At 39.9% G+C, this 24,606-nt stretch overlaps 1 protein-coding gene and 1 long non-coding RNA gene across 5 annotated transcripts in view; one reads left to right on the top strand and one right to left on the bottom strand.

Moving 5' to 3' along the window:
- Positions 1-73: 73 nt before the first annotated feature.
- On the bottom strand, positions 74-22,827 carry LOC130356630 (eosinophil peroxidase-like). Of its 4 annotated transcripts, none has more exons than XM_056558405.1 (13): positions 22,715-22,827; positions 15,618-15,711; positions 12,804-12,979; positions 11,465-11,585; positions 11,245-11,374; positions 10,907-11,113; positions 5,533-5,848; positions 4,466-4,626; positions 4,110-4,362; positions 3,672-3,842; positions 1,663-1,900; positions 1,163-1,401; positions 74-691 (listed from the first exon to the last, which is right to left on the bottom strand). In XM_056558405.1, the coding sequence occupies exons 1-12, from the start codon at positions 22,788-22,790 to the stop codon at positions 1,200-1,202; spliced, it is 2,145 nt and encodes a 714-aa protein (XP_056414380.1). In that variant the 5' UTR covers positions 22,791-22,827; the 3' UTR covers positions 74-691; positions 1,163-1,199. The 4 variants fall into 4 exon arrangements, with proteins under 4 accessions (XP_056414380.1, XP_056414381.1, XP_056414382.1 ...); XM_056558406.1 differs by having other exon boundaries at positions 1,190-1,401; XM_056558407.1 differs by lacking the exon at positions 22,715-22,827 and adding an exon at positions 21,154-21,245.
- The window catches only part of LOC130356631 (uncharacterized), a 38,266-nt gene continuing 35,025 nt past the window's right edge, over positions 21,366-24,606 (top strand). Inside the window, exons 1-2 of the long non-coding RNA XR_008888951.1 lie at positions 21,366-21,462; positions 22,753-22,826. This is a non-coding gene — a long non-coding RNA (uncharacterized LOC130356631). The remainder of the gene's footprint in view (positions 21,463-22,752; positions 22,827-24,606) is intronic.

Below are 24,606 nucleotides of genomic sequence, written 5' to 3'. Positions count from 1 at the left end.
TATTATTATGCAGCAATATTTTCATACAGCTCATTATGTTAGCTTCTAATGACTTGAGAAAAGATCATTTTATTTTTATTTTATTTGTAACATTGCATAAGGTTTCTTTTTTTTATTAAGGAAAAAAGCAAGCATTTATGAAATATTCAATATTTGTATATACTGAGTAAAAGAGAAGACAAAAATATACAAAGCTAAGAAGTATATTTAGGTAGGAATACAGGGGAATTTTTATCAAAAGTGAAGGAAAGAAAAGTGGAGTAGTAACACATGGCAGCCAATCACGGAACTGCTTATATTCTCTAAAGGGCCACTTAATAACGAAATATGGAATCCGATTAGTTGATTGACTACTGCATTATTCTTTATCTCCACTTTTGACAAAGGTATAACTTGAAGCTCCTCAGTCCCAGTGCAAGATCTTAACTGGTCCCATATCTGGTCCCTTTTTATGTGGCAGAGATCTTTAGGGTTCCCACAGGCAACATGGCCCGGGTACCTTTACTATCACTACACAAGAGTTACGCGCCTGTTGATCGATTTCCCTCACAATTTTTAAGCAATACAGAAAACAATAAAACATGATTGTATTGTACTATATACAGGAAAAAAGTAGCGCTGTCATTCTCTTGGAGAATTGATGTGTTCCGGTTTGTTAAGTAATCTTTGGTTCTGAGATGGTAACATTTATCTGAAAAAGAATAAAAGCTAAAATAAATACATTATGTTTATGATCGGAAAACCTAAAACTTTCAAAAAGAATCCTGGATTTATTTCTTTTTTAATGTGTTCAGTATGTTTTTTCGAATCTTAGCACCTTTTAAGTTTTATAAAATGTGAAGGATTGTGGTAAAGGGTATAAAATAAGATAAAGCAAGTGTCTGATAATCAAGAGTCAAAATAAAGAATAGAAATTTCTCTTGTCTATCCTAAAATTGGGGAAAAAAAAGCCAGAGTTATAAATAGGTTTCCCTTTACTAGGGGAAAAGATGATGTTCCTTGTCATAGTCCTGTCTCTGAACAACTGTCCTATCTCCTGTCTTTAAAGTGGTGACATTCTAAGAGATAGTATAGCCCAATTTTCTGTTTTGATGGCCCTGTTGCCTAGTGTTGGGGTTACAGGTAATTTTTTAATGGCATTATCCATATTTGTTATAGATACCTCTTAGGTGATGCTTGGTAAGCTCACCATTTTCAGCTTAAGTTGCTCTCCATGGTGTAAGGTCCAGGGCTGGGATGCGGGAACAACTCACAAAATCCCGAGGATACTGATTGGCCATGAAAACATTACGAGGAATCTCATTAATCTTAGTGTTGTCACAGATGACACGCGCAAATGTCACTTTCTCTATTGCGTTCTTCTGAGCTGAGGTGAACACTCCACGGTTCTCATAATAAAACCTACAGGGAAAGATAATTATTACACTACTATAGAACACACAAAATCTGAGCTATCAGATATAAACAACTTTATTCTGAAGGTTTCCCTATAATTTGATAATGGTATAGTATCAGACCTAATTCCCATATTTTTACATCAAATAGAGGCTCAGGTAGTGGCACAAAGAAGAAACATTCTATAAGGACATATTAAGGAATGTACTTAATAGTAGTTTCTGCCTCCTCTTAGTGAAATACATTTATCTTTATTAACATACTTACCGGTCTCCATCTCGAGCCCTGCGGAACTGGTTGCCAATCAGACATGTAAGCAGCTTCCCAATTCTGCCATTGCTGACTAGAGGTTCTGCAACCCCTCCAACCCAGATGTCAATGTTTTCAGGTGTTCCATAAAGATTTATGAACTTTTGGGCCAGCTCCCTGTTATTCAGCACAGCCGCTAACTCATTCACATTGCGTGGTGCAGAAAGTCCACAAAACCTTCGATATGCATTGTATCCTATATAAAAAAAAAAAAAAAAAAAGTCCATAGGTTCAGGTAGAACATACAAGTCATGTAAGATGCTTTTATAATCAATAGAACCTGGGATATACGAAAATATATTTTTAGTTGCATAATAAAGGTATTGCTCCTCACTTTTTTAGAACTTTGGAATCCAAGACCACATATTACGATTTGCTGCAAGAAGAAAAGCTTGCATATAACCATTCTGTCTGTTTTAATCAGATGAAAATTATTTCCATCCATCTAACAGAGCTTCATCTGTTAGTCCATGGTGATTTCATGTCTTGTTCAGGATCTATATTATATTGGCTTCCCACGGTATTTTTGAACACCCCCTTCCATAGCCATGAATGGAGGGGGCGTGGCATCACAAGGGGCCAGCGGCGGGAGTCCCTGCAATCAGACATTTTATCCCCCCTCCTTTGGATCTAAGACTGGAATACCCCTTTAACAGTTCAGTGCTTAGATTGCTTCTAAAATACAGATGCTAATCTTCTCAGTTACCACTAGGAAGCCTGAATGAACAGCAAGTTCTTCAGTGTTCTTAGATCTACACCACACATTAACACACCACACATCCTGGCAACTCTCAATTCAACCAGCCATTTTTATTTCAAGTTTTCAAGTACTAAACAAGCCAATTATTTTCTGTTTTATTCTTTAAATGTGAGCTGCACATATGATAGAAAATTCCAGCAATATATGTAAAAAAAATACTGTACATCAATAACAAAACTCTGTATTATAGATTATGGACAACTTTGACATGAAAGCTTTTTTGATGTGAAGAATTATTTTTACATATGCTGATGTTTGCCCCGAAATAATAAAAAAAAAGGTTTCACTAAGTTTCAGAGCCCAATCTCTGTTCCTTCATTTATTTTTCAACCACCAGTTTGTAACCTGCTCATAGATTCAGACTTTTATCACTTGGGCATGTTCCTCCGAGTAATATATTGTGGAAGTGAGATGCTGCTGCCTTTACTACTCTCATGTACACAGCATAGCTTTATTCTGTGCTGCCTTCTCCTTCACCCATGAGAACTTCCTTCTGCCTTAGACAATGATGCTAAACAGTGTGGGTTTTTCCCCTTTGGGATCACTCCCTACTCAACCTGCAGACTGTCATGCATCAACTCACCTTCCTATCTACAGCACAACCTGCATGATCTGCACTACCAGAAAACATGGATGTTTATCCCATCTCCATACTCTGACATTTCTTGGCCCTTATTTACTTCTGCAAACCCGACATGTTTTGTCGGGCTGTGCTCTAATGTGCCAGAATTAGAAAAACCCGAGTAACTCTCCATTTGACTAAGAAAACCCGAAAAAAGGGTGTGGCTGTCAGGAAAAGGGAGTGTGATCGCCGAAAAGGTGCGTGTTCAACATTTTCACAAAAAAACAACAACATATTTACTAAGGTTTCCACAGAAAATATGGTGGATTTGAGCTGAGGAAAACCAGACAGATCAGAGCATGTGTAAAAAAAAGGAAAATGTAAGAAAAAGTGAAAAATGTAGGGAAACCTTAGTAAATACCGTGGAAAAAAATTGTAGGAAATTAAAACCCACAAAGAAAACTGCAATCCGCTCTTAGTAAATCAGGGCCCTTGTGTTTTTGTTTTACCCCAGAAACATCTGAAAGCTGTTTTTGATATATACGGTATGTATATATATATATATATATATATATATATATATAAATTACACCTTTAATTGAGAAATGCCTTATGTACATCAAACAATTTTCAGGTTAAAATTACCTGGTAGACCATGCTCACGACCCCTTTGCAAGTTGATAGCTGGTAAGTCAAGTCCAGTACGCTTCAAGAACTGGAAGAGACGCTCCCTTAACTCATCCACTACCAGTTGATTTTGACGGTTTAGTTTTGCTCGATTTGCAATCTGTCCTCGGAGAAGAGTATCAATTCCACCTGCATACAACATATGAAATACTTAAATTCTTCTTAATGTATAGGTCCTCAGACCCATTGATGTAACTTATTGATGTACTGATCAAAAAATTCATATGTATTCCATTTAATGGCTCACAGATTATGACTTTTTAAACTGTTACAGTGGAAGTTCCATTTGTGCATTCTCTACTTCTTTATCTTAATAACACTGCTTGAAAATTCACCATTTTGAGAAGCATGGAAAAAGCTTGGTGCAAACATTATAATTTTACATGGAAATATTACCTTTTCTCACCACTTGCCAGCTATTGAAAAAAGTCGTGTGAAGGGGCATCTGTGGCTGTGGTGCATAGGGACGATAGCCATCATCAAGGCGATATACGAGTGGCTGTATGAGAGTATGGCCCATGCGGAAAACAACAGTGAATACATTGGCCACTCTTGGATCTACAGACTCATTGTAACCTCTATATCTTGGGAGAACATTGGGTGTCTCTGATCCCAATAGTAACGGCAGCCAATCTTTGTATGTTATTTTCTGTCAAACAAGAAAAAAATATTAATGGAAGTGATAGAAAATGTAAATCTTAAAAAAAAAGAAAGTGAAAAAAAAACATTGTATAAAAAGAATGATAAAGCACCTGTAAGATTCCTATCACGATCTTCCTAGCTTCTTGATACAAGGTCTCACCAGACCATTGTCTGTTCAACCTCCGTAGTTCTGTTGCTATAGTGTTGTGTGCACGTACAAAAACTGTGTGAAAGGTAGTCAGGCCAGGTTGCTCACTGACACGGGGGTCTCCTATTATTAACAAAACCAGACAAGGTATTTGTAAGGGATATTGTAGTAAAATATACAACATATTCACTGATGATGGAAAAAGGTATGAGAACTGTTAAACAATATATGATAAAGTGATAAGTGAAATATTACAGAAGAAAAGTCCCGTTATCTATCACATTTGGTCTTTGTTCAACCTCGGACTGCCATTACTTTTTAGAAGTCAGAATAGTATCCAGCAAAAACACTGAAGCATGACTAAACATGACTGACCTATTATAAGTCAATGGAGAAGAATTGCATCATTGGTTCTTAAAAAATAGAAATCATGAAGCCAGTATTTTGTTTTTAGTGGCTACATGCAGAGGTTTTGCAAAATGTTTGGACTACTGATGAGGGCAGTTTTGGGAGATACGTGGAATCTTAGTAGTGATAGGGCAAGTAAGGGGCAATGGCATAATGGATGACCAGATATTTGACCACTTACTTGTGCTATTGACATATTAGCCATCATTGGCTAAGCCAGGATGACTTATTCGGCATATCATAAAATCTCTGCAATGTTCTGTTTTATGTTGTGATACAATTCCTTACCATCTCTGCTTGGTGTCTGTGAGTGGAAATATTCACTGTTATATTCAGAGGCTAAAACCCTGTTCTAATAAGGTCCTGTTCACACTTGCACTAGGCCCATTCATTTTATTGAAATGAGCCGTAAACTGCCTCTATATGTAAACAATCAATGCTTTCACTCACCGACAGTAAACAGAAATCCTGAAAATGGTATTGAAACAAAAAATATCTTAAAAAGTATTTTGTTTAAATGTCTACATTTGATACACTAAAGAACATATACAATTGTTTCCAACTTGAGGCACATTTGTCTTTTTCAACCATGTCAGCTTAGTAGCTATGTAAGATCTCTACCTCCCAAGAAACAGGGGATTCCAGCTGATATATTAGTCAGCATACAGAAATCTTGTGCTGAATTTTCAAATGGAAGATAAGCCAGTCCATTGTCCGAGATGTTTTGGTTAATAGCCAAGAGTCCAAACTGATTCGTATTATTACGTAGTCGGAAAGACAGCGCCAGATCACTGCCATACACTTGGCTCCCATCAAGAAAAGAGGTAAGTATGTTTATCTGTTCACGGATTGGAGAGCCTGGAGTACATACAGGAGAGGAGCGGAACAATGGGATACAGTCACTGCGATTTGTAAACCGAGGATCATTTGGTGGAATCTATCATGAAAAGACACAAGATATGACACTTTAAGTTACAATGCCAAATACTGATAATCACAAGGTAACATTTTTCAATATCAAATTGATGTGTCCCCAATATGTTTAATGTGCCATCCTATTTATTATAAATGACAAACAGAACAATGGGGCGCTCCCATATGTGCAATCTCACTGTGACAATGTATTCCAAGGTGAGAGTCTCCTAGGACTGTATCCACCTTTTCCAGCCCACCGGAGCACCTGAAAGCTGAACTAATTTATGCAGGCTAAAGTCAGCAATCGCTCATCTCTACTTATATTACAACAAGGCTTGTTCATTCTGGCACGCAAAGTCTGCACAGTTCATACAATACACTGAATACCGAACTTGCATGAATGAAGGTAAATCACAAATGAGGCCGAACAATCATTATATTCTTTAAAACGAATAATGACAGCCGTGGACCTAGAGACAATCGTAGAGATTCCTGATTTAGGTATTCGTAAACAACAGACACCTCATGAGTCTACATCGAAAAATGCCTATTTTTTGCACACATTTTTAAGTTTTAGCTATTACCGCAGCCAAGGGTTTTTCTTCATTTACAATTTTGAGCCGACTTGGCGCCAGATGATTTTGCAGAGTCTTTGCTCTGCTATATGTGATAGATGGTTTACTCGGTAGAATCTGTTTTAGAATCAGGTCCATAAGAAGTAGTGACCAATATTTATTTCGATTTTTTAGTACCACTATTATAAATTTTATTATAAATTTGCGGATTTGTGTTCATGTTCTTATTAATTTTAGTTTTGTTCACAAGTTCTGTTTGTTTGAGTGTAAATGGTACTTAGAATTTTTTTAGGATATTCTTTTTCTAAAAAAAAAGAGTATAGAAAATCTTAGTTTGTAAACTATAGTCAGAATTAACAGTAAATTTTTTCTGATGCGCTGATACTCACCATAAGGGATGTTTTTTTTTTATCCCTTATGGTCAGTATATTGTTTTATGCTTCATAATAGGCTTTATGTGTTTTTTTGAACATACTTTTATGATTAATTGGGCTAAATATGTGCTGTATTCATCTTTGTCATTTTTTTAAATATATTTTTTGATGTGAAATGCAAGTTTGTTGTTTTGAGCGTCACGTCACTTCCTTTGTGACATGTACTGGTTGTGTCTACTTCTTTGTTCACCTGTCATTATTGGTCACACCTGAAGAAAGTGTTTGCATAACCCTGAAACGCGTTGCGTGTTTTAAATAGAGACAATCTATTATATAGATAGATAATTAAACTATTAATATTTTCTATTTTTATTTTATATCTACCTGTCCTTGGTCCTCCTATCCATCAGCGCGGAACAAAGCTTCCATATTCCCTATATGTTCATAACATATAATTATTATAATTTCTTTCATTAGAAACAGACCACTTTGGTTAAAGAAGTTTTTCATATTATGCAGAACAATGAGTGTTCTGCTTCTGGGACTTCCAGTAGTTAGACGTTTATAGTGGAAGGACCCTGACATATGTTCAAATACTCTGCAGTCCCCCACAGGAGATATAAATCCTTATCTAGTTCCCCCCTGCACTTAGGCTAAAGCAAGGAAGTTAAATCCTTCTAAAGAACCTGTCAGCTTTCTTGACTGTTTTGTGCAAAAAGCTATACCTCCGAAAAATTTCTTAATGTATTCTTTTAATGGAAGGTTCCAGTTCATGCCACATGGCAGGTTCACACGAACAGACGTTCTCCTGGGCTTGGACTTAGGCCACATAACATGATACCTATGTACGTGTTCGTACACTATTGTCAAAACATTGCCAAAGGGTAGAAGAACTTCCTTCGGATGGTAATTTCATTACTTTATGGTTGCTATGTGGGATGGTTTATATGGAAGCTTTTATAGAGGCAGTTATGTTATACAGAAATAGAGTTTTACAGTATCTTTGACATCACTTGCACTAAAGCAAACAATTGACTAACCAAATGGCAAAGGAGAAGGTACAGGATCTACTGATATAAAATATTGTATTTGTGTGAAACTGTCTCCCTTTGAAACGAGTGGTATAGCACACTGTACATACTGAACTTTTATAAAAATAAAAAATAAAAAAATAAAAATAAAACATCTGTTTAAACATTGTTGTACTTTATCATATATCCACAATCTTACATTTACTACCAATCTGGAAATCAATAGCATATGCCTCCCTACATCCAACAACATAGAAAAGACGCTGGCACTGCAACTTGCAAACCCTTCAGATCAATAACTCCCTTAGATTTGGCTAGTATAGAGATGAGCAAATTTTTTGAAAAATTTCAGTTCGGTTCGAATTTATTTGCGGTGAATCTCTATTAAAAATTTCTATTTCTGGCCTACAGAGAGCCTCAATAGGGGTGTAGAACACTTTGTATTGCCATAACATGCATTGTGAGTGTGCTGTGCTACTGAAATACTATTATTCAGTATGAAATGCAGATTAGAGGCGTTGCTATTACAATCACTGTCGCAGAGTGGCACAATGACAGAGCTGAAGGTGGCATCAGTATGAGGAAACTATGTAGTGGCTGAATGACACAACGTGGAGTTGTTGGCAACATGAGGAGACCATATAATGCCTGAATGACACAATGTAGAGGTGGCGGCAGCATGAGGAGACCATATAGTGGCTGAATGACCAAGCCTGGAGGTGGCAACAGCCTGACAAGACTACACAATTGAAAAGATTAAATATATTTTTTAACATTTAAATTGAAGATTTCAAATAGATGAACCTAAAAAGCTTTATTTAATGTGCCAGCAGCATGAAGAGACCACATGGTGGCACAGTGACACAGCCTGTAGGTGGCAGCAGCATGAGGAGACCATAATTTGGCAGAATGACAGCCTGGAGTTGGTGGCAATAAGAGGACACCATATAGTGGCTGAATGACACAGCCTGGAGTTGGCGGCAGCATAAGGAGACCATTTAGTGGCTGAATGATCCAGCCTAGAGGTGGCAACAGCCTGACAAGACCATAGGGCCTCACAATTGAAAATATGAAAGATATTTTTTTACATTTAAATTGAAGATTTCAAATAGATTAACCTAAAAAGTTTTATTTAATGTGCCAGCAGCATGAGGAGACCACAGTGACACAACCTGGAGGTGACAGCAGCATGAGGAGACCATAATCTGGCAGAATGACACAGCCTAGAGTTGGTGGCAGCAAGAGGAGACCATATAGTGGCTGAATGACACAGCCTGGAGTTGGCAACAGCAAGAGGAGACAATATAGTGGTTTAATGACACAGCCTGGAGTTGGCGGCAGCATGAGGAGACCATATAGTGGCTGAATGACACAGCCTGGAGGTGGCGGAAGCATGCAGAGACCATATAGAGGCTGAATGACACAGCCTGGAGGTGGTGGCAGCATGAGGAGACCATAAAATGGCTGAATGACACAGCCTGGAGGTGGCAGAAGCATGGGGAGACCATATAGTGGCTGAATGACACAGCCTGGAGTTTGCAGCAGCAAGAGGAGAACATATAGTGGCTGAATGACACAGCCTGGAGATGGGATCAGCATGAAGAGAACTTCCAATGTAAGGCCCTACTCTCGCCCTATTAATTCTCTTCTTGGCAAATACAATATGGTACACCACGTAGCAGTACGTACGTGGTATGCACTTATAAGGGGAGTACAATACGCTCCACTACACTTAAAACAGTATTTGTCGACAACAACAGCAGGTGTGTACTTTTGGCTGGCCTTTCACAATAACTAGGCCTTTAAGACTTTAACAGGAACAAAATCGTACACCACCTATGAACGCACACGTTACACTTAATAGTGGACAATACGCTCCGCTACGCAACCTGTATTAGGCACTAATAGCATGTGATTATGGCTTTTAGTGCTCTGCTCACCCTAACTGGCTGGCTACTATTAGCTTTTCAGTTGTTGTACACACCAGTGCTGCAGCACACAGTCGCTGTGTAGTACACCCAAAATTGCACTTTCTCTCTCAATTTCTCTCCCTTCCCTATCAGTGCTTCTAGGCAGGATTTGGGCTTGAGGTGAATCGCTGCTGTAAAAATGCTTTTCTATACAACACACACTGCCACAAGATGGCTGCCGATTATATAGGACTATGACATCACAGGGGTGGCTGGCTGGTGATAGGCTGCAGGCTGCATGTGATTCAGGGTCATACCGCCTACCCATCTTTCCGCCTTCCTTGCCCCATGTCTTGACATGTTACGTCTGCTTTACACCAAGCCCCATCTACTTGTGAGCTCGGCATAAAGTGTAAAAAAAAGTCACTAAATTGTAGCTCAAAGTGGACATTTGCGCAAACATTTTGCAACTTTTGAAAAAAAAAAATGAAATACACCATGCACGGTGATGATAAATCCTCCACATAGTTTGAAAAAAATAATAGTAATTCCAGACTTAAAATTACTGGCATTTTTTAAAACAATGCGTACAATGACAACCGCTGTACCATAGACTTCAATATAGCTTATTCAGATTTAAACAAAAAAAAAAAAAAGCTGTTTTTATATCTATTTTACAGGTTTTTTTTTGTTCATATTTACAATGTATGAGCTTAGACTAAATGTGAAATGTAAATTGTGCTACTGGTTATGGCTGAAATACAATAAGGGTAGGGTCGCATGTGCTGTATTTTGCTGCGTATTTGCTGATGTATATTTTCCTGCCCATTGACTTGGTAGGGAAATACACTGCAGCAAATATACAGCAAAATATGGCAGGTGTGACCCTACCCTAAAGGTCATTCAAAGTCTGCCACAGGAACATCTAGTCTACATCAGATAAGGTCTTTTAAGGGTAGGGTCACAAATGCCATATATATGCTACGTATTTGCTGCTGTCTATTTTCCTACCCATTAAAGTCAATGGGTAGCAAAATCAGCTGCGTATTCTGCTATCCATTGACATAATTAGTAGAAAAGTATGCAGCAGCAAATGTGCAGCAAAAATACGGCACGTGTGACCCCCACCATATAACAGCTGGTCCACCTGCACTAGTAGATGATTTAGCTTGCCCAAGTGTGCTGGTTACCTTAAGTGGAAAGCAGGGGGGCTCTCTTTCACAGCTGTGATCACAGTCCACACCTTCAAGAAAAGTTGACCTTGCAGGAGTCTCAGGGGAGAGATCAAGGTCATGGTCTGTCCATTGTCCCCACTGCATAAACATAAGTGCTCGACCATTGTCTAGGGTGATATTTTCAGTAGGGAATCTGACAATTTCATTGGATACTTGACGTGCCTATTTAAAAAGAAATACGTGTCAGCCTCTGATGTCATTTTCTAGGATTAGCATATTGTTGCATTTTTTGATCTTTTTAACTCGTAGTATCCGAGAAGGTGCGGTAATAAACATCAGCACTTTCCTCTTACCAAAGGCAGACGGAACCCATTAATTCTACGATTTTCAGTCCAGCCTCGAGGGAGGTACACACCATCCTCATACTGAGCAGGCAGCAAACGTGTAAACCCTGTGTTGGAAGCGCCAAGATTGGGATTTCTCCTGCGAACCAGCAATGCAATATAAAATTGTATTTATTATACACAAGTTCTTATGGAAGATTCTTAACTGTGATCCTAATTTTTAACTTACCTGTTATTGCACTCTCCAGTAATGGTGCGGTAGGGACTGTCCTGACAAACTTTTGGAAGGTGTTGAGATGCGCAGCCTGAGATCTTAAAAATATTATCCAACTGGTTCTTTGTTAATAGATCTACAATACAAGATTTAGCATTAAAATGTCTATTTTTTATTACAGCAAAAGCATTTCTGTCAACAGGATAGTGATAATTTTCTGATAATGGAGGGGTTCAGCGGCTCAGAGGCCCTCCACAATCTCTTGTTTAGAACCAAGGCTCAGCCGATGATTTGCTGAGCGCGCAGTCCCTGAAGCCCATATCCGAGAAAAGGGGCCAGAGCGCTCAGAGAACAAACAGGTAAGTAGCTGGCCCCTGTACAGGAGATCATGGGGGCCCCAGTGGTCAGATCCCATGTGATCAGAAACATATTTTGTGGATAGGGGATAAGTTTTATTTCCCTGGAGTAACCTAGTTAGCTGAATAGGTAAGTGAATAGGTCTTATCTGTCAGATCCTACAAAAAAAAGTTGTTACTCAGTGCCTAATCCTGACCATGTACATCTAATTTTTATGTCTTCATCACCTATATTCATTATAAATATACCTATTTTCATTAGCTTACAGCATTAGAAATCCTCTCAGGGGAAGGGATTGTGCCCCCCCCCCTTGTGGTGGGAGGTGATGTAGCCTTTTGCAGGAGTAATCTCTTGTCCATGACTCATGGACAAACCTGATGCTGCTGCAGGACTGGTTAGTGTTAGTGTAGGTATGGGGGCCCCTAGTGGTGGGATTTTCGGGAGCTGTTTTCTTTAGTAAAAATAAAAAAATGTTGTTTTTTTTAAAGTTTTTAATTTTCATCAGTAACCATCAGTTCATCAATAACCAAAAAGTTTTTGGATTTGACAGTGCCCATTTAGTTGTAATACCAGTCAAAAGTTTGTGGATGAAAGATCAATGATCATTGCATTTTAAGAGTACATTCTCACTTAGTGCATACGCAGTGTATTTCCCGCTGTGCAAAATCTGCGTATTCCTTGCTCACCATACACACAAGGCTCCTATGTGTGTAGTGAGTTTTGGAGGCAGGGCCGTGTGCCGGCGTGATTGTGACGCGCGGCTCCACCTCCAAATCTCACTACACACATAGGGCTGCCGCCGGAAAGCCTTGAGTGTATGGTGAGCGAGGGATACGCAGCGTATTTTCCGTTGCTGCTGCAGACTTTGCGCTAAGTGGGAACGTACCCTAAAAGTGCAGTAGCATCAATAGAAGGGAGAAGCGCTGAAAATATGAAACAATAAAAATATGTAAAACCTAATTGTCATAAATAACCCATTTACAGTGGACCAGGGTACCTGATATATTGAAAGGACGGTCATTAAAATATTTCACTTTTCCCGCCAAGAGCTGGAGGGTAGTGCCCATGTAATCAGCAGCTCTGATGGCGTTCCTGCTTCCTGCAACAGGCTGCTTGAAGTAAGCCATGAGATCGCGGGCATCAAGCGATTTACTCATTAAGCGTTCTTTCAAACTGGGAAATAGAATGAGATGTTAACTACTCCATTTGCTAGGTAAAGTGAATGTACTGTATACCCTTATAACATTATAATAACATTATTTTGTATGTATTCATAGATCCATAACTCTGTGCTGAGTGAAACTTTAAAGGGGTACTCCACTGGAAAACATTTTCTTTTATATCAACCGGTGCCAGAACGTTAAACAGATTTGTAAATGACTTCTATTAAAAAATCCTAATCCTTCCAGTACTTATCAGCTGCTGTATAATACACAGGAAGTTCTTTTATTTTTGAATTTCCTTTCTGCCTGATCACAAGTGCTCTCTGCTGACACCTCTGTCCATGTCAGGAACTGTCCAAAGCAAGAGGTTTGCTATGGGGATTTTCTCCTACTCTGGACAGTTCCTAAAATGGACAGAGGTGTCAGCAGAGAGCAGAGTGCTAAGGCAGAAATTCAAAAAGGAAAGAACTTCCTGTTTACTATACAGCAGCTGATAAGTACTGGAAGGATTGGGATTTTTTAATAGAAGTAATTTACAAATCTGTTTAACTTTCTGGCACCAGTTGATTTTGAAAGAAAATGTTTTCCGGTGGAGTACCCCTTTAATATATCTTTAGATTATTTTATCTGCATAAACATCGAGTTAAACGATAAAATTTGGGCTGCCTCCAGATATCACAAGGTGTAACTCGCTTATAATGATTTATACATTACTTTCAATAATAAAACAATATGCACTAACCTTTTTAATACAAAGCTCCCTATGCATTTTGTCCACTGAATGGTTTCCATCTCTATATCCCAGACTTTTCCAAACAGTATGTTTCCAGCTATTGCAAAAATACAACTCCCAGCATGCCCGGACAGCCAAAGGCTGTCCGGGCATGCTGGTAGTTGCAGTTTTGCAACAGCTGGAGGCACACTGTTTGAAAAACACTCCTATAAACGAAACTGTCTATATCAGTGTTTCCCAACCAGTGTGTCAACTCGGAGCATGCTGGGAGTTATAGTTTTGCAACAACTGGAGGCACACTGGTTGGGTAACACTGGACTATAGGCATAACAATTATCATTTATTTAACTTCTTTATATAGTACCAACATATCCTGTAGCACTGTATAGAGATCATCATTAGGCCCTGTTCACACTGCCATTGCTTCCCGTCAAGAAAGGCCGTTAAAGTCTCTTTTTTTTAAACTTTAACGGCCGTTCTCGTGACAGGGCACAATGGGCAACAACGGGTTCCGACGGCTTCCATTTACTATTATGGGGGCTGTCGAGCGCCGTTGTTTTTTGACGAGAATAGCGGGAGAAAAACACGGGGCAAGCAGTATTTTTTCTCCCGCCATTCTCCCCGACTCCCCAGACGGCCTTCACACTGCCGTGTCCTAATGGCAGTGTCAAAGAAGCCTTAGGCTGCATTCACACCACGTTTTGTACATACGGGTGCCTTATCTGGCTGGGGGAGGGAAAACCGGGTGCTCCCGTACACCAGCCGGATCCGTGACTCCATTTACTTTAATGAGCCGACCGGAGTCAAACGGTAACTTTGGACGGGTCAGCTTTGACCCGTATCCGGTTTTAGACCGGACCTAAAACTGTAGTATACTACGGTTTTAGGTCCAGTCAGGAAACTGCATACGGGTCAAAACTGAGCTCATTAAAGTAAATGGAGTCACGGGCTGATCCGGCTGGGGTACGGGAGCGCCCGGTTTTCCCCTCCCCAGCCAGATCTGGCACCCGTATGTAAAAAACGAGGTGTGAATGCAGCCTTAGGCACATTTGCAGATTTGCTGTGCAACTCAGTGCAACATAAACAGGCCCATAGGTTACCATTAAAGAAGTACTCCTGGAAAACATTTTTTTTTGCCAGAAAGTTAAACAGATTTGTAAATTCATTCTATTAAAAAATCATAATCCTTCTAGTACTTATCAGCCGGTGTTATGAACCACAGGAAGTTTGTTTCTTTTTGAATTTCCTTTCTGCCTTACCACAGTGCTTCTCTGCTGACACCTCTGTCCATTTTAGGAACTGCCCAGAGCAGGATAGGTTTACTATGGGGATTTGTCTGCAGAGAGCACTGTGATCAGGTAGAAAGGAAATTCAAAAAGAAAAGAACTTCCTGTGGATCATAACAGCAGCTGATAAGTACTGGAAGGATTAAGATTTTTAAATAGAAGTCATTTACAAATCTGTTTAACTTTCTGGCACCAGTTGATAAAAAAAAAAATAAAAAAAATGTTTTTCCACCAAAGTACCCCTTTAACTATGAGACAAAAAAAAAGAAAATACAATAACAATAATAATGTAGAGTAATGTAATGCAAATGTAGGTTATTCCCCACAATATTAGTATGAAATTCAAAATAAGATTAAAAAAACATCTTGTAAGCTTTGCAGTAGCAGAAAAAAAAAGAATCCACTAGACAGGTCAGATTTACACATTTTTTTCACATTTCATTGAGTCATATATTCTAGGATAACTGACATCAATATCAACAACATAAATTCTTATTACGTAACATCCGGCCACATTTTCATTTGTTGCTATGTCTAAAGTATTATAACATTGTATATTATATTACATAATTAGTTGTAAAACCTTAACCTGCATCACCCACAACGTCACAGTACATATTCCTGCTTACATTTGGCGGGTGTTTTTATAGGCCGTATCTACCAGGTGTTTGGCTTCCTTTGCACAAATTTCAATGAAGTCATTGTTCACTTCCTCAACCCCATCTGCAAAACAAAATGTAACATTAAACTATGTATAATATTTAAAAATGGAGGACCCATCCTTAGGAAAGGCATCAAGATTAGGTCATCTGGGTCCAGACTGCTGCGGCCTCATCAATGTTGCCTGTACTTGTAATCGTTCTATTAGAAGTGGTGCTGCAAGATACTGCCCTGTTCACTTGGATGGGACAATGGTGCAGTGCTTTCCACCACTGCTGCAAATAGTACAACGAATCCAAGACGCGGTAAACACTGAATAAAACTGCAGCGCTAAAAATGAGCATCATGGCCACTTCAAAAAGTTAACTGGTTGGGAGGTCAGGAGACGGACCCTCTCAAATCTAATATTGATGGCCTATGCTGACACTATGCCATTGCTTTTTAAAGGGGTACTCCGGTGGAAAGCAATTTTTTTAAATCAACTTGTGCCATAGATTTGTAAATTACTTATATTTAAAAAATCTTAATCATACCATTACTTATCAGCTGCTATATGCACCACAGGAAGTTCTTTTCTTTTTTTAATTTCTTTTCTGTCTGACCACATGGCTCTCCGCTGACACATCTGTCCACATCAGGAACTGTCCAGAGCAGGAATGAATCCCCATAGCAAACCTATCCTGCTCTGAACAGTTCCTGACATGGACAGAGGTGTCAGCAGAGGGCACTGTGGTCAGACAGAAATGAAATTCAAAAAGAAAAGAACTTCCTGTGGAGCATACAGCAGCTTATAAGTACTGTAAGGATTAAGAGTTTAACTTTCTGGCAGTTGATTGAAAAAAAATGTTTTTCACCAGAGTACCACTTTAAAGGGCTACTCCGGTGAAAAACACTTCATTTTTTTTAATCAACTGATGACAGAAAGTTAAACAGATTTGTAAAATACTTCTATTTAAAAATCTTCATCCTTCCAGTACTTATCAGCTGCTGTGTGCTCCACAGAAAATCCCCATAGCAATCCTCTCCTGCTCTGGACAGTTCCTGACATAGATAGAACAAAAATGGTGGGGTCCAGCTCTCAAAAATAAAAATTAAAACATGACTTTTACTGAGTGGTATTAAAACATGAACAAGAGCAACAAAAAACCCATTAAAAACACAACATCGACGCATTTCGAACTTCAAACAAGTTCTTAGTCATGGTCATTGTTTGCCATGACTTAGAACTCATTTGAAGTTTGAAATGCATCGACGTTGTGTTTTTAATGCACCTTTAGGTTTTTTGTTTGTGTTTAGGTTAAAAAAAAACGTGAAAATTCCCCTCCCTTAAAAAAAAATTTTAATCGTCCCTTTTTCCCATTTTATCCCCAAAAAGCGTAATAAATAAATAAATTGTTTAACATTTTTTTTGAAAGTTATAGGTGGTCAAAATAGGGAGATTTTAAACATACTTCTTTTTTGTAAAAAAAAAAAAAAAGGTTGTTTTTTTAAAAGCAGTACAATAATAGAAAAGTATATAACCTATATGTTTACCGTAAAGTGTACAGCATAAAAGTGAAACCCTTCAAAATGTGCAAAGTTGCAGTTTTCATTTCGATTTCCCCACACAAATGATATTTTTTTTGTTTTGCCATATATTTTATGGTAAAATAAAAGGTGTGATAACAAATTACAATTGGTCATGCAAATAATAAGCCCCCATATGGGTCTGTGGATGAAAATATAAAAGAGTTATGCTTTTTAGAATGTGAGGAAGTAAAAACGAAAATGCAAACATAAAATTTCCTGTGTCTTTAAGGCCAAAAATGGGCTGTGTCCTTAAGGGGTTAAGATTTTTTTTATAGAAGTAATTTACAAATCTGTTTAACTGTCTGGCACCAGTTCATTATTATTTTTATTATTATTTTCCACCGGAGTACCCCTTTAACCCCTTATAGACCCTGCCCGTTTTCACCTTAAAGGAAAACTGTCAGCTTGCCCCCCCCCCCCCCCCGCACTAACCAGTGGTACTGGCTGGTAGTGCAGGGGACACTGATCAGTTTGATGCATACCATGCCCGGATGTGCCGCGCCGTTCTAGCTGTTGCAACTCTCAGCATGCCCTTTGACTGTCCGTGCATGCTGGGGTTGTAGTTATGCAACTGCTGGAGGCACACTGGTGGCAAAACACTGAGAATTTGTTACTTATCTCAGTGTTTTGCAACCAGTGTGCCTCCAGCTGTTGCAAAACTACAATGCCCAGCATGTACTGTCTGTCAGTGCATGCTGGGAGTTGTAGTTTGCAACAGCTGGAGGCACACTGGTTGCGAAACACTGAGTTAGGTAACAAACTCAGTGTTTTGCAACCAGTGTGCCTTCAGCTGTTGCAAAAGCTACAACCGACAGCATGCACGGACAGTCGAAATGCATGCTGGGACTTGTAGTTATGCAACAGCTAGAGGCACACTACTAACACTCGCAGCATGCCCTTTGGCTGCTCAGCATGCTGATGGTTGCAGTTATTTAACAGCTGGAGGCACACTGGTTGCAAAACACTGAGAGTTTGTTATTTAACTCAGTGATTTGCAAGTGTGCCTCAAGCTGTTGCAAAACTACAACTCCCAGCATGTACGGCCTGTCAGTGCATGCTGGGAGTTGTAGTTTGCAACAGCTGGAGGAACACCGGTTGCGAAACACTGAGTTAGGTAACAAAGTGTGCCTTCAGCTGTTGCAAAGCTACAACTCTCAGCATGCACTTACAGCCAAAGGGCATGCTGGGACTTGTAGTTGGAGGCACACAGATGGAGGCACACAACTGCAACTCCCAGCATGCCCTTTGGTAGTTTGTGCATGCTGGGGGTTGTAGTTATGCAATTCCTTGAGGCATAGAAATAATGGGCCTCCAGCATGCTAGGAGTTGTAGTTGTGCCTTCTGCTGTTGCATAACAACAACTCCCAGCATGCCCTTTTGTGCATGCTGTGAGTTGTTGCTAAGAAACAGCAGGAGGCCAGCCTCACCTCCTGCTGCTGCGCACATGCCGGATCCTCCTGCCACCGCCTCCACCGCCTCCTGATCCCACTGCCCTCCGGAGTAGGGGAGGAGCAGGTGCCATTAGGACATCCCCACAGCAGGCGTCCTGATTTGAATCAGGATGATCATGAGGTGGCACCCGTGCCACCTCACTCCTGCTGCTAAAGGGTGATAGGTGCCATGTCGGACGGCACCTATAACCCTTTTTTTCTGGGTCACCGGGGACCCGATTGACCCAGAATCACCGCAAATCGCCGACCTGAATTGATCGGCGATTTGTGGCGATCGCCAACATGGGGGGGTCTAAGGACCCCCCCAGGGGTTTGCACGGGGTGCCTACTGAATGATTTCAGCAGGCATCCTGGGTCCTTAAGTCCCAGGCTGTCAGGGCGTACCTGTACTTAAGGGGTTAAAGGGGTACTCCGTTGGAAAACTTTTTTTTAAAACCAACTGGTGCCAGAAAGTTAAACAGAATTGTAAATGATTTCTATTAAAACATCTTTATCCTTCCAGCACTTTTTAGCAGCTGTATGCTACAAAGGAAATTCTTTTCTTTTGGAATTTCTTTTTTGTCTTGTCCACAGTGCTCTCTGCTGACACCTGATGCCTGTATCAGGAACTGTCCAGAGCAGGAGAAAATCCCCATAGCAAACCTATGCTACTCTGAACAGTTCCTGACACGGACAGAGGTGTCAGCAGAGCGCAATGTGGACAAGACAGAAAAGAAATTCAAAAACCAAAGAATTTCCTCTGTAGCATACAGCTGCTAATAAGTACTGGAAGGATAAAAAAAAATTTAATGGAAGTAATTTACAAATCTGTTTAACTATCTGGCACCAGATGATTTAAAAAAGAAAAAGTTTTCCATCGGAGTACCCCTTTAAGGCCAGTTTCACACTTTTCATGCCTAATATGGCCTGACGGTATGGTCTAACTGTTGGTCAAATGACCCAATCTATGCTGCTGCTAAGAGATTTTTCTTTTCTTAGAATTTACTATGCTTATGGTCAACCTGAATGACCAACCCCCATTGAGATTTGTCTGAGTGTAAATCCAGCCAAACTGTTTCGCTTTCCATTCAAATAAATAAATCTGTACATGTATGATGTATGATTTGTCAAATTCTGTTCAAGTCAGAACCATTCTTGATAGCCATGCTTATTTCTTGAGCAATATCTGGTGAATGGATTCTCATTTTGTTTACACCTTACATGATAATCATCTCTCTCTTAAAGGGGTACTCCGCTACTCAGCGTTAGGAACAAAACGTTCCGAATGCTTAGAGCCGCCGCCAATAGCTCGTGACGACATAGCCCCGCCCAGGGATCAAGTCCTGGGAAAAAAAGTGTGGGAACTCACCCAAGATTTCCACTTATAGGGGTACTCCACCCCTAGACATCTTATCCCCTATCCAAAGGATAGGGGATAAGATGTCTGATTGCCGGGGCCCCCCCCCGCATTCTCCCTGCTGCGCCCAGCATTTGTTTAGAGCATTGGGTGCAGCGCCAGAGGCTTGTGATGTCACGGCCACAGCCCCTCAATGCAAATCTATTGGAGGGGGCATGATGGCCGTCATGCCCCCTCCCATAGACTTGCATTGAGGGGGTATGGCCGTGATGTCACAAGCCTCTGCCCCCCTTTGCCAGTCATTCGGCACAGAACGAAGTTCACTGCATGAGCCGGATGTCTGGGGTGCCTCAGCCACGATCTGGGGTGCCACCACTGCTGGGGACCCCCGCGATTAGACATCTTATCCCCTATCCTTTGGATAGGGGATAAGATGTCTAGGGGCAGAGATCCCCTAATATTAATCCTAGAGCTAATTTCAGAAAGAGGACGTAATAACATATACTTTATAACAAACTTGAAAACCAGGGATTCCTGCAGGACTCCTGCTAATGGGAACTGCGTTCCTGCTGTGGAAAAAGTGCAAGAACTCCGTTCCCATGAGTTCTTGCAGAACTTGAGCCCTGGCCCCGCCCCCTCATGATGTCACACCCCACCCCCTCAATGAAAGTCTATGGGAGGGGGCGTGTCACGCCCCCTCCCATAGACTTGCATTGAGGGGGTGGGTGTGATGTCATGAGTGGGCGGGGCTATGACATCATGAGCTCCCAATGCTGCCTCTAAGCATTCGGAACATTTTGCTCCAATCGCTGAGCAGTGGAGTACCCCTTTAAGTATTGTTGACTAAGTTAATATTGTTATGGGACATCTTATTGATCCTATAAGTCTTATCATATCTGTGTCTCTGATTTGCTTCACTGATATTTAGTTTCAGATGGACATGTGTAAATGGTAATTCTTGAGAACTGTCCATTTTCTTTTCTTTTCTTTTTTTTTTTTTGTTCCTGAATGTTATTCATATGTTATTGGAAAACTGTTTATAAAATAAAAAAAAACAGTTATATAAAAAAAAAAAAGAGGAAAAAGATCAGATAGTTATTGTTTTATGTACAGTTCCCTAAAACATTGTTTTTCAGGGCTTTTATATACCATAAATCAAATAGGAAAAGTTACATCAAAGTACTCCATAGTTGTCATGAATCCCTGGGCTCTATGAGGGGGAGATTTATCAAAACTTGTGCAGAGGGAAATTTCCCCGGTTGCCTATAGCAACCAATCAGCTCGCTTCTTTCATTTTTAACAAGACCTCTGCAAAATGAAAGAAGCTATCTGATTGGTTGCTATGGGCAACGGAGCAACATTTCCTTTGCACAGGTTTTGATGAATCTCCCCCTATGTTAAAATCACAGCATTAGAACAGTGCTAGTACCCTGAGGCACATAGGAGGCATTTATCATTGTAGGTGGAAGTGAAGCATTTTTCTACACCTTTTTTTGTGTGCTGGTAATGTGTAGGAGCACCAAATTTATTAAATGGTCACAGGGTATTTGATAAATTTTGTGCAGGTCACATTTTCTAAAATTTCACTCTTCACATACACCAAAAAGCTAAGCTAAGTCTGGGTTGGTGTAGTTTAGAGACGTTTCAGCGGCTTTGCGACTTTTTTGTGCCTTTTCACAAAAGGAGCAGTGGATAAAAACCCTTCTATATCATGTGTATTGCCAAAATCTGTGGATTACAACTCAAAATCAGCAGAAATGTGTAAACCAAATGGTGCAAAAAAAAAAGCACCAAATATAGACAAAAAAAAAAAAGTCAACACAATGATAAATGCCGGCCATGGAGTATAACAGCAGGTTGAGGACGTAGGCCCTAATTTACTCTCAGTAGATATAGAGGTAGGCGATCTGTGGGAAATAAGATTCCCAGCAGGTTTCCTACAGAATTTCTACAGTGATGGCTTCAAGGGAAGACTTTAAGATATTACAGCTCCCTACATCTGACCATTGAGAAATGATAGAGCAAGATTCTGTTAAAATGATTGTTAATGGGCCGATTGGCGGGTTCTATTTACACCCTTCAGTGTGCACCCTTCAGTCTGTAAGATGTATATATATATGTATTTATTTATGTTTATTGTTTATGTGCACACAAGAGTTTAAATGGAAACCGGTTAGTTCATTATCAAACATTGTAAAGGACAACTGCAGCGGCATTACACTTATCCCCTATCCACAGGATAGGGGATAAGTGTTTGATCGTGGGGGGTCCAACCACTAGGACCCCCCATGATCTCCCTAATGGGGCACCGCCATAAGCGCTCATGGTGAGCGCTAAGGTGCGTGGCGTCCACCTAAAGGTCGACGGTGACGCCCTGTCTCCTCCCCGTCCCCATACAGTTCTATGGGTGATGCGGGGAGGCACGAATGCTGCCTTCCCGCCTCTCCCATAGAGATGTATGGAGGTGCAACGTCATGCTGCGGCTGGCACGCCCCCTGCACGGGAGAGCCGTGGCCCCGTACAGGTGATCGCCGGGGGCCCCAGCGTTTGGACCCCATGCGATCAAACACTTATCCCCTATCTTGAGGATAGGGGATAAGTGTTTGTAACGCTGCAGATGTCCTTTAATGCAGTATTGACATTGAGCTTCCAAGTTAAAGAACATAATACATCATCAAATCTGACAGTGAATGTAATATAAAGGTTTTACCATAGTAAGAGGATGAACACGTGTGTATCAATCCCCAGGCCAGGAGCATCCACCCAGCAGTATGCAGAGGAGCCATGCTGTTAAATAAAATAAAAAAGACAAAAAGAAAAAGGTAAGAGGCTGCAATAAGATGAAACAAAATGAGAAACAAAATTAAAAATAAAAACAAAGTAAACCCTGAGCATCACTCACATCATTGGTCCTCTGTACTGGTTCCCTAGTAGCCTCACTTTAAATTTATAAGTGAATGGAGAACACCCAGGGGGAGGCTATATTCTACAGAACGCCCATTCATCTAGGATTTGTGACTATTTGGAAACAGCACTTGTGACACAGGAAACGTCTGGTCTTTTGCGTCACAGTTGTATTCAATGGCAAAATGAATGGAACATAAGGATGTTTAGAATCAGTTACTTAAAATAAAATAATGCAATGTGTGTAATAGTCTGGCCTGTAAAGAAATAATATTTAACAGCAGGAACATTGCTAGATTCTCCATACATCCAGTGCACACTATGGAGTGGGATGGTAATTGTTCTTTAATCACCCATATAATTTGGATCCCATCTATCTGATATCTATCTATCTATTTATTTGTGGCATATTAACTGAGCGGTGACAACCAGTTGGGAAGTGAAGAAACCTTGGTAGTTAGTACCCAATGTGCGTGAACATGTATAGATATCCGAGTTTGTGTTACTCTCGGGTTTCTGATGTGGAAGTGGCAAATTTGTGATAAATTAAGACTTTCAAATGTTTCTGGTTTGCCTAATGCCTCTTTCTTTTCTTCCGCACGTTGTATTTAAAATAATTAAAAACAATACTACAGAAAAAAGAAAAGTCACTCACCAATTTACTTGTAGGCTACGTGCTATATATTCACCTAGTTCTGCTGGAAAAGATCTCCACGGAAATGGAAATGTAGAAAAATTGTCTTTATCAGTCCTTGATATTAACCCCTTAAGGACCAGGCCATTTTACACCTTTGGACCAGAGCGTTTTTTGAACATCTGACCACTGTCACTTAAACATTAATAACTCTGGAATGCTTTTATCTATCATTCTGATTCCGAGATTGTTTTTTCGTGACATATTCTACTTTAACATGGTGGTAAATTTTTGTGATAACTTGCATCCTTTCTTGGTGAAAAATCCCCAAATACGTTTTTTTTATTCACATATACAATATGTCTACTTTATGTTTGCATCATAAAATTGACATGTTTTTACTTTTGGAAGACACCAGAGGGCTTCAAAGTTCAGCAGCAATTTTCCAATTTTTCACAAAATTTTCAAACTCACTATTTTTCAGGGACCAGTTCAGGTTTGAAGTGGATTTGAAGGGTCTTCATATTAGAAATACCCCATAAAAGACCCCATTATAAAAATTGCACCCCCCAAAGTATTCAAAATGACATTCAGTAAGTGTTTTAACCCTTTAGGTGTTTCCCAGGAATAGCAGCAAAGTGAAGGAGAAAATTCACAATCTTCATTTTTTACACTTGCATGTTCTTGTAGACCCAATTTTTGAATTTTTACAAGGGGTAAAAGGAGAAAATTTATACTTGTATTTGTAGCCCAATTTCTCTCGAATAAGCACATACCTCATATGTCTATGTAAAGTGTTCGGCAGGCACAGTAGAGGGCTCAGAAGCGAAGGAGCGACAAGGGGATTTTGGAGAGTACGTTTTTCTGAAATGGTTTTTGGGGGGCGTGTTGCATTTAGGAAGCCCCTATGGTGCCAGAACAGCAAAAAAAAAAAAAAAAAAAAACACATGGCATACCATTTTGGAAACTAGACCCCTTGAGGAACGAAACAAGGAATAAAGTGAGCCTTAATACCCCACAGGGGTTTCAAGACTTTTGTATATGTAAAAAAATATATTTTTTTT

This window comes from Hyla sarda, chromosome 2, assembly GCF_029499605.1.
Source record: "Hyla sarda isolate aHylSar1 chromosome 2, aHylSar1.hap1, whole genome shotgun sequence".
NCBI classification, from domain to species: Eukaryota; Metazoa; Chordata; class Amphibia; order Anura; family Hylidae; genus Hyla; species Hyla sarda.
The sequence above is the reverse complement of the archived record's forward strand: the minus strand, read 5'-3'. Positions and strand labels throughout refer to the sequence as shown.

Excerpts from the sequence above, each read along its gene's own strand:
- LOC130356630 (XM_056558405.1), bottom strand. The coding sequence starts at position 22,790 with ATGGCTCCTCTGCATACTGCTGGGTGGATGCTCCTGGCCTGGGGATTG. Across the intron at positions 15,712-22,714 it reads GTGTTCATCCTCTTACTATG|ATGGGGTTGAGGAAGTGAAC; the intron begins GTAAAACCTTTA and ends TTTGTTTTGCAG. Across the intron at positions 11,586-12,803 it reads CCGTCCTTTCAATATATCAG|ATCTATTAACAAAGAACCAG; the intron begins GTACCCTGGTCC and ends CTTGTATTGTAG.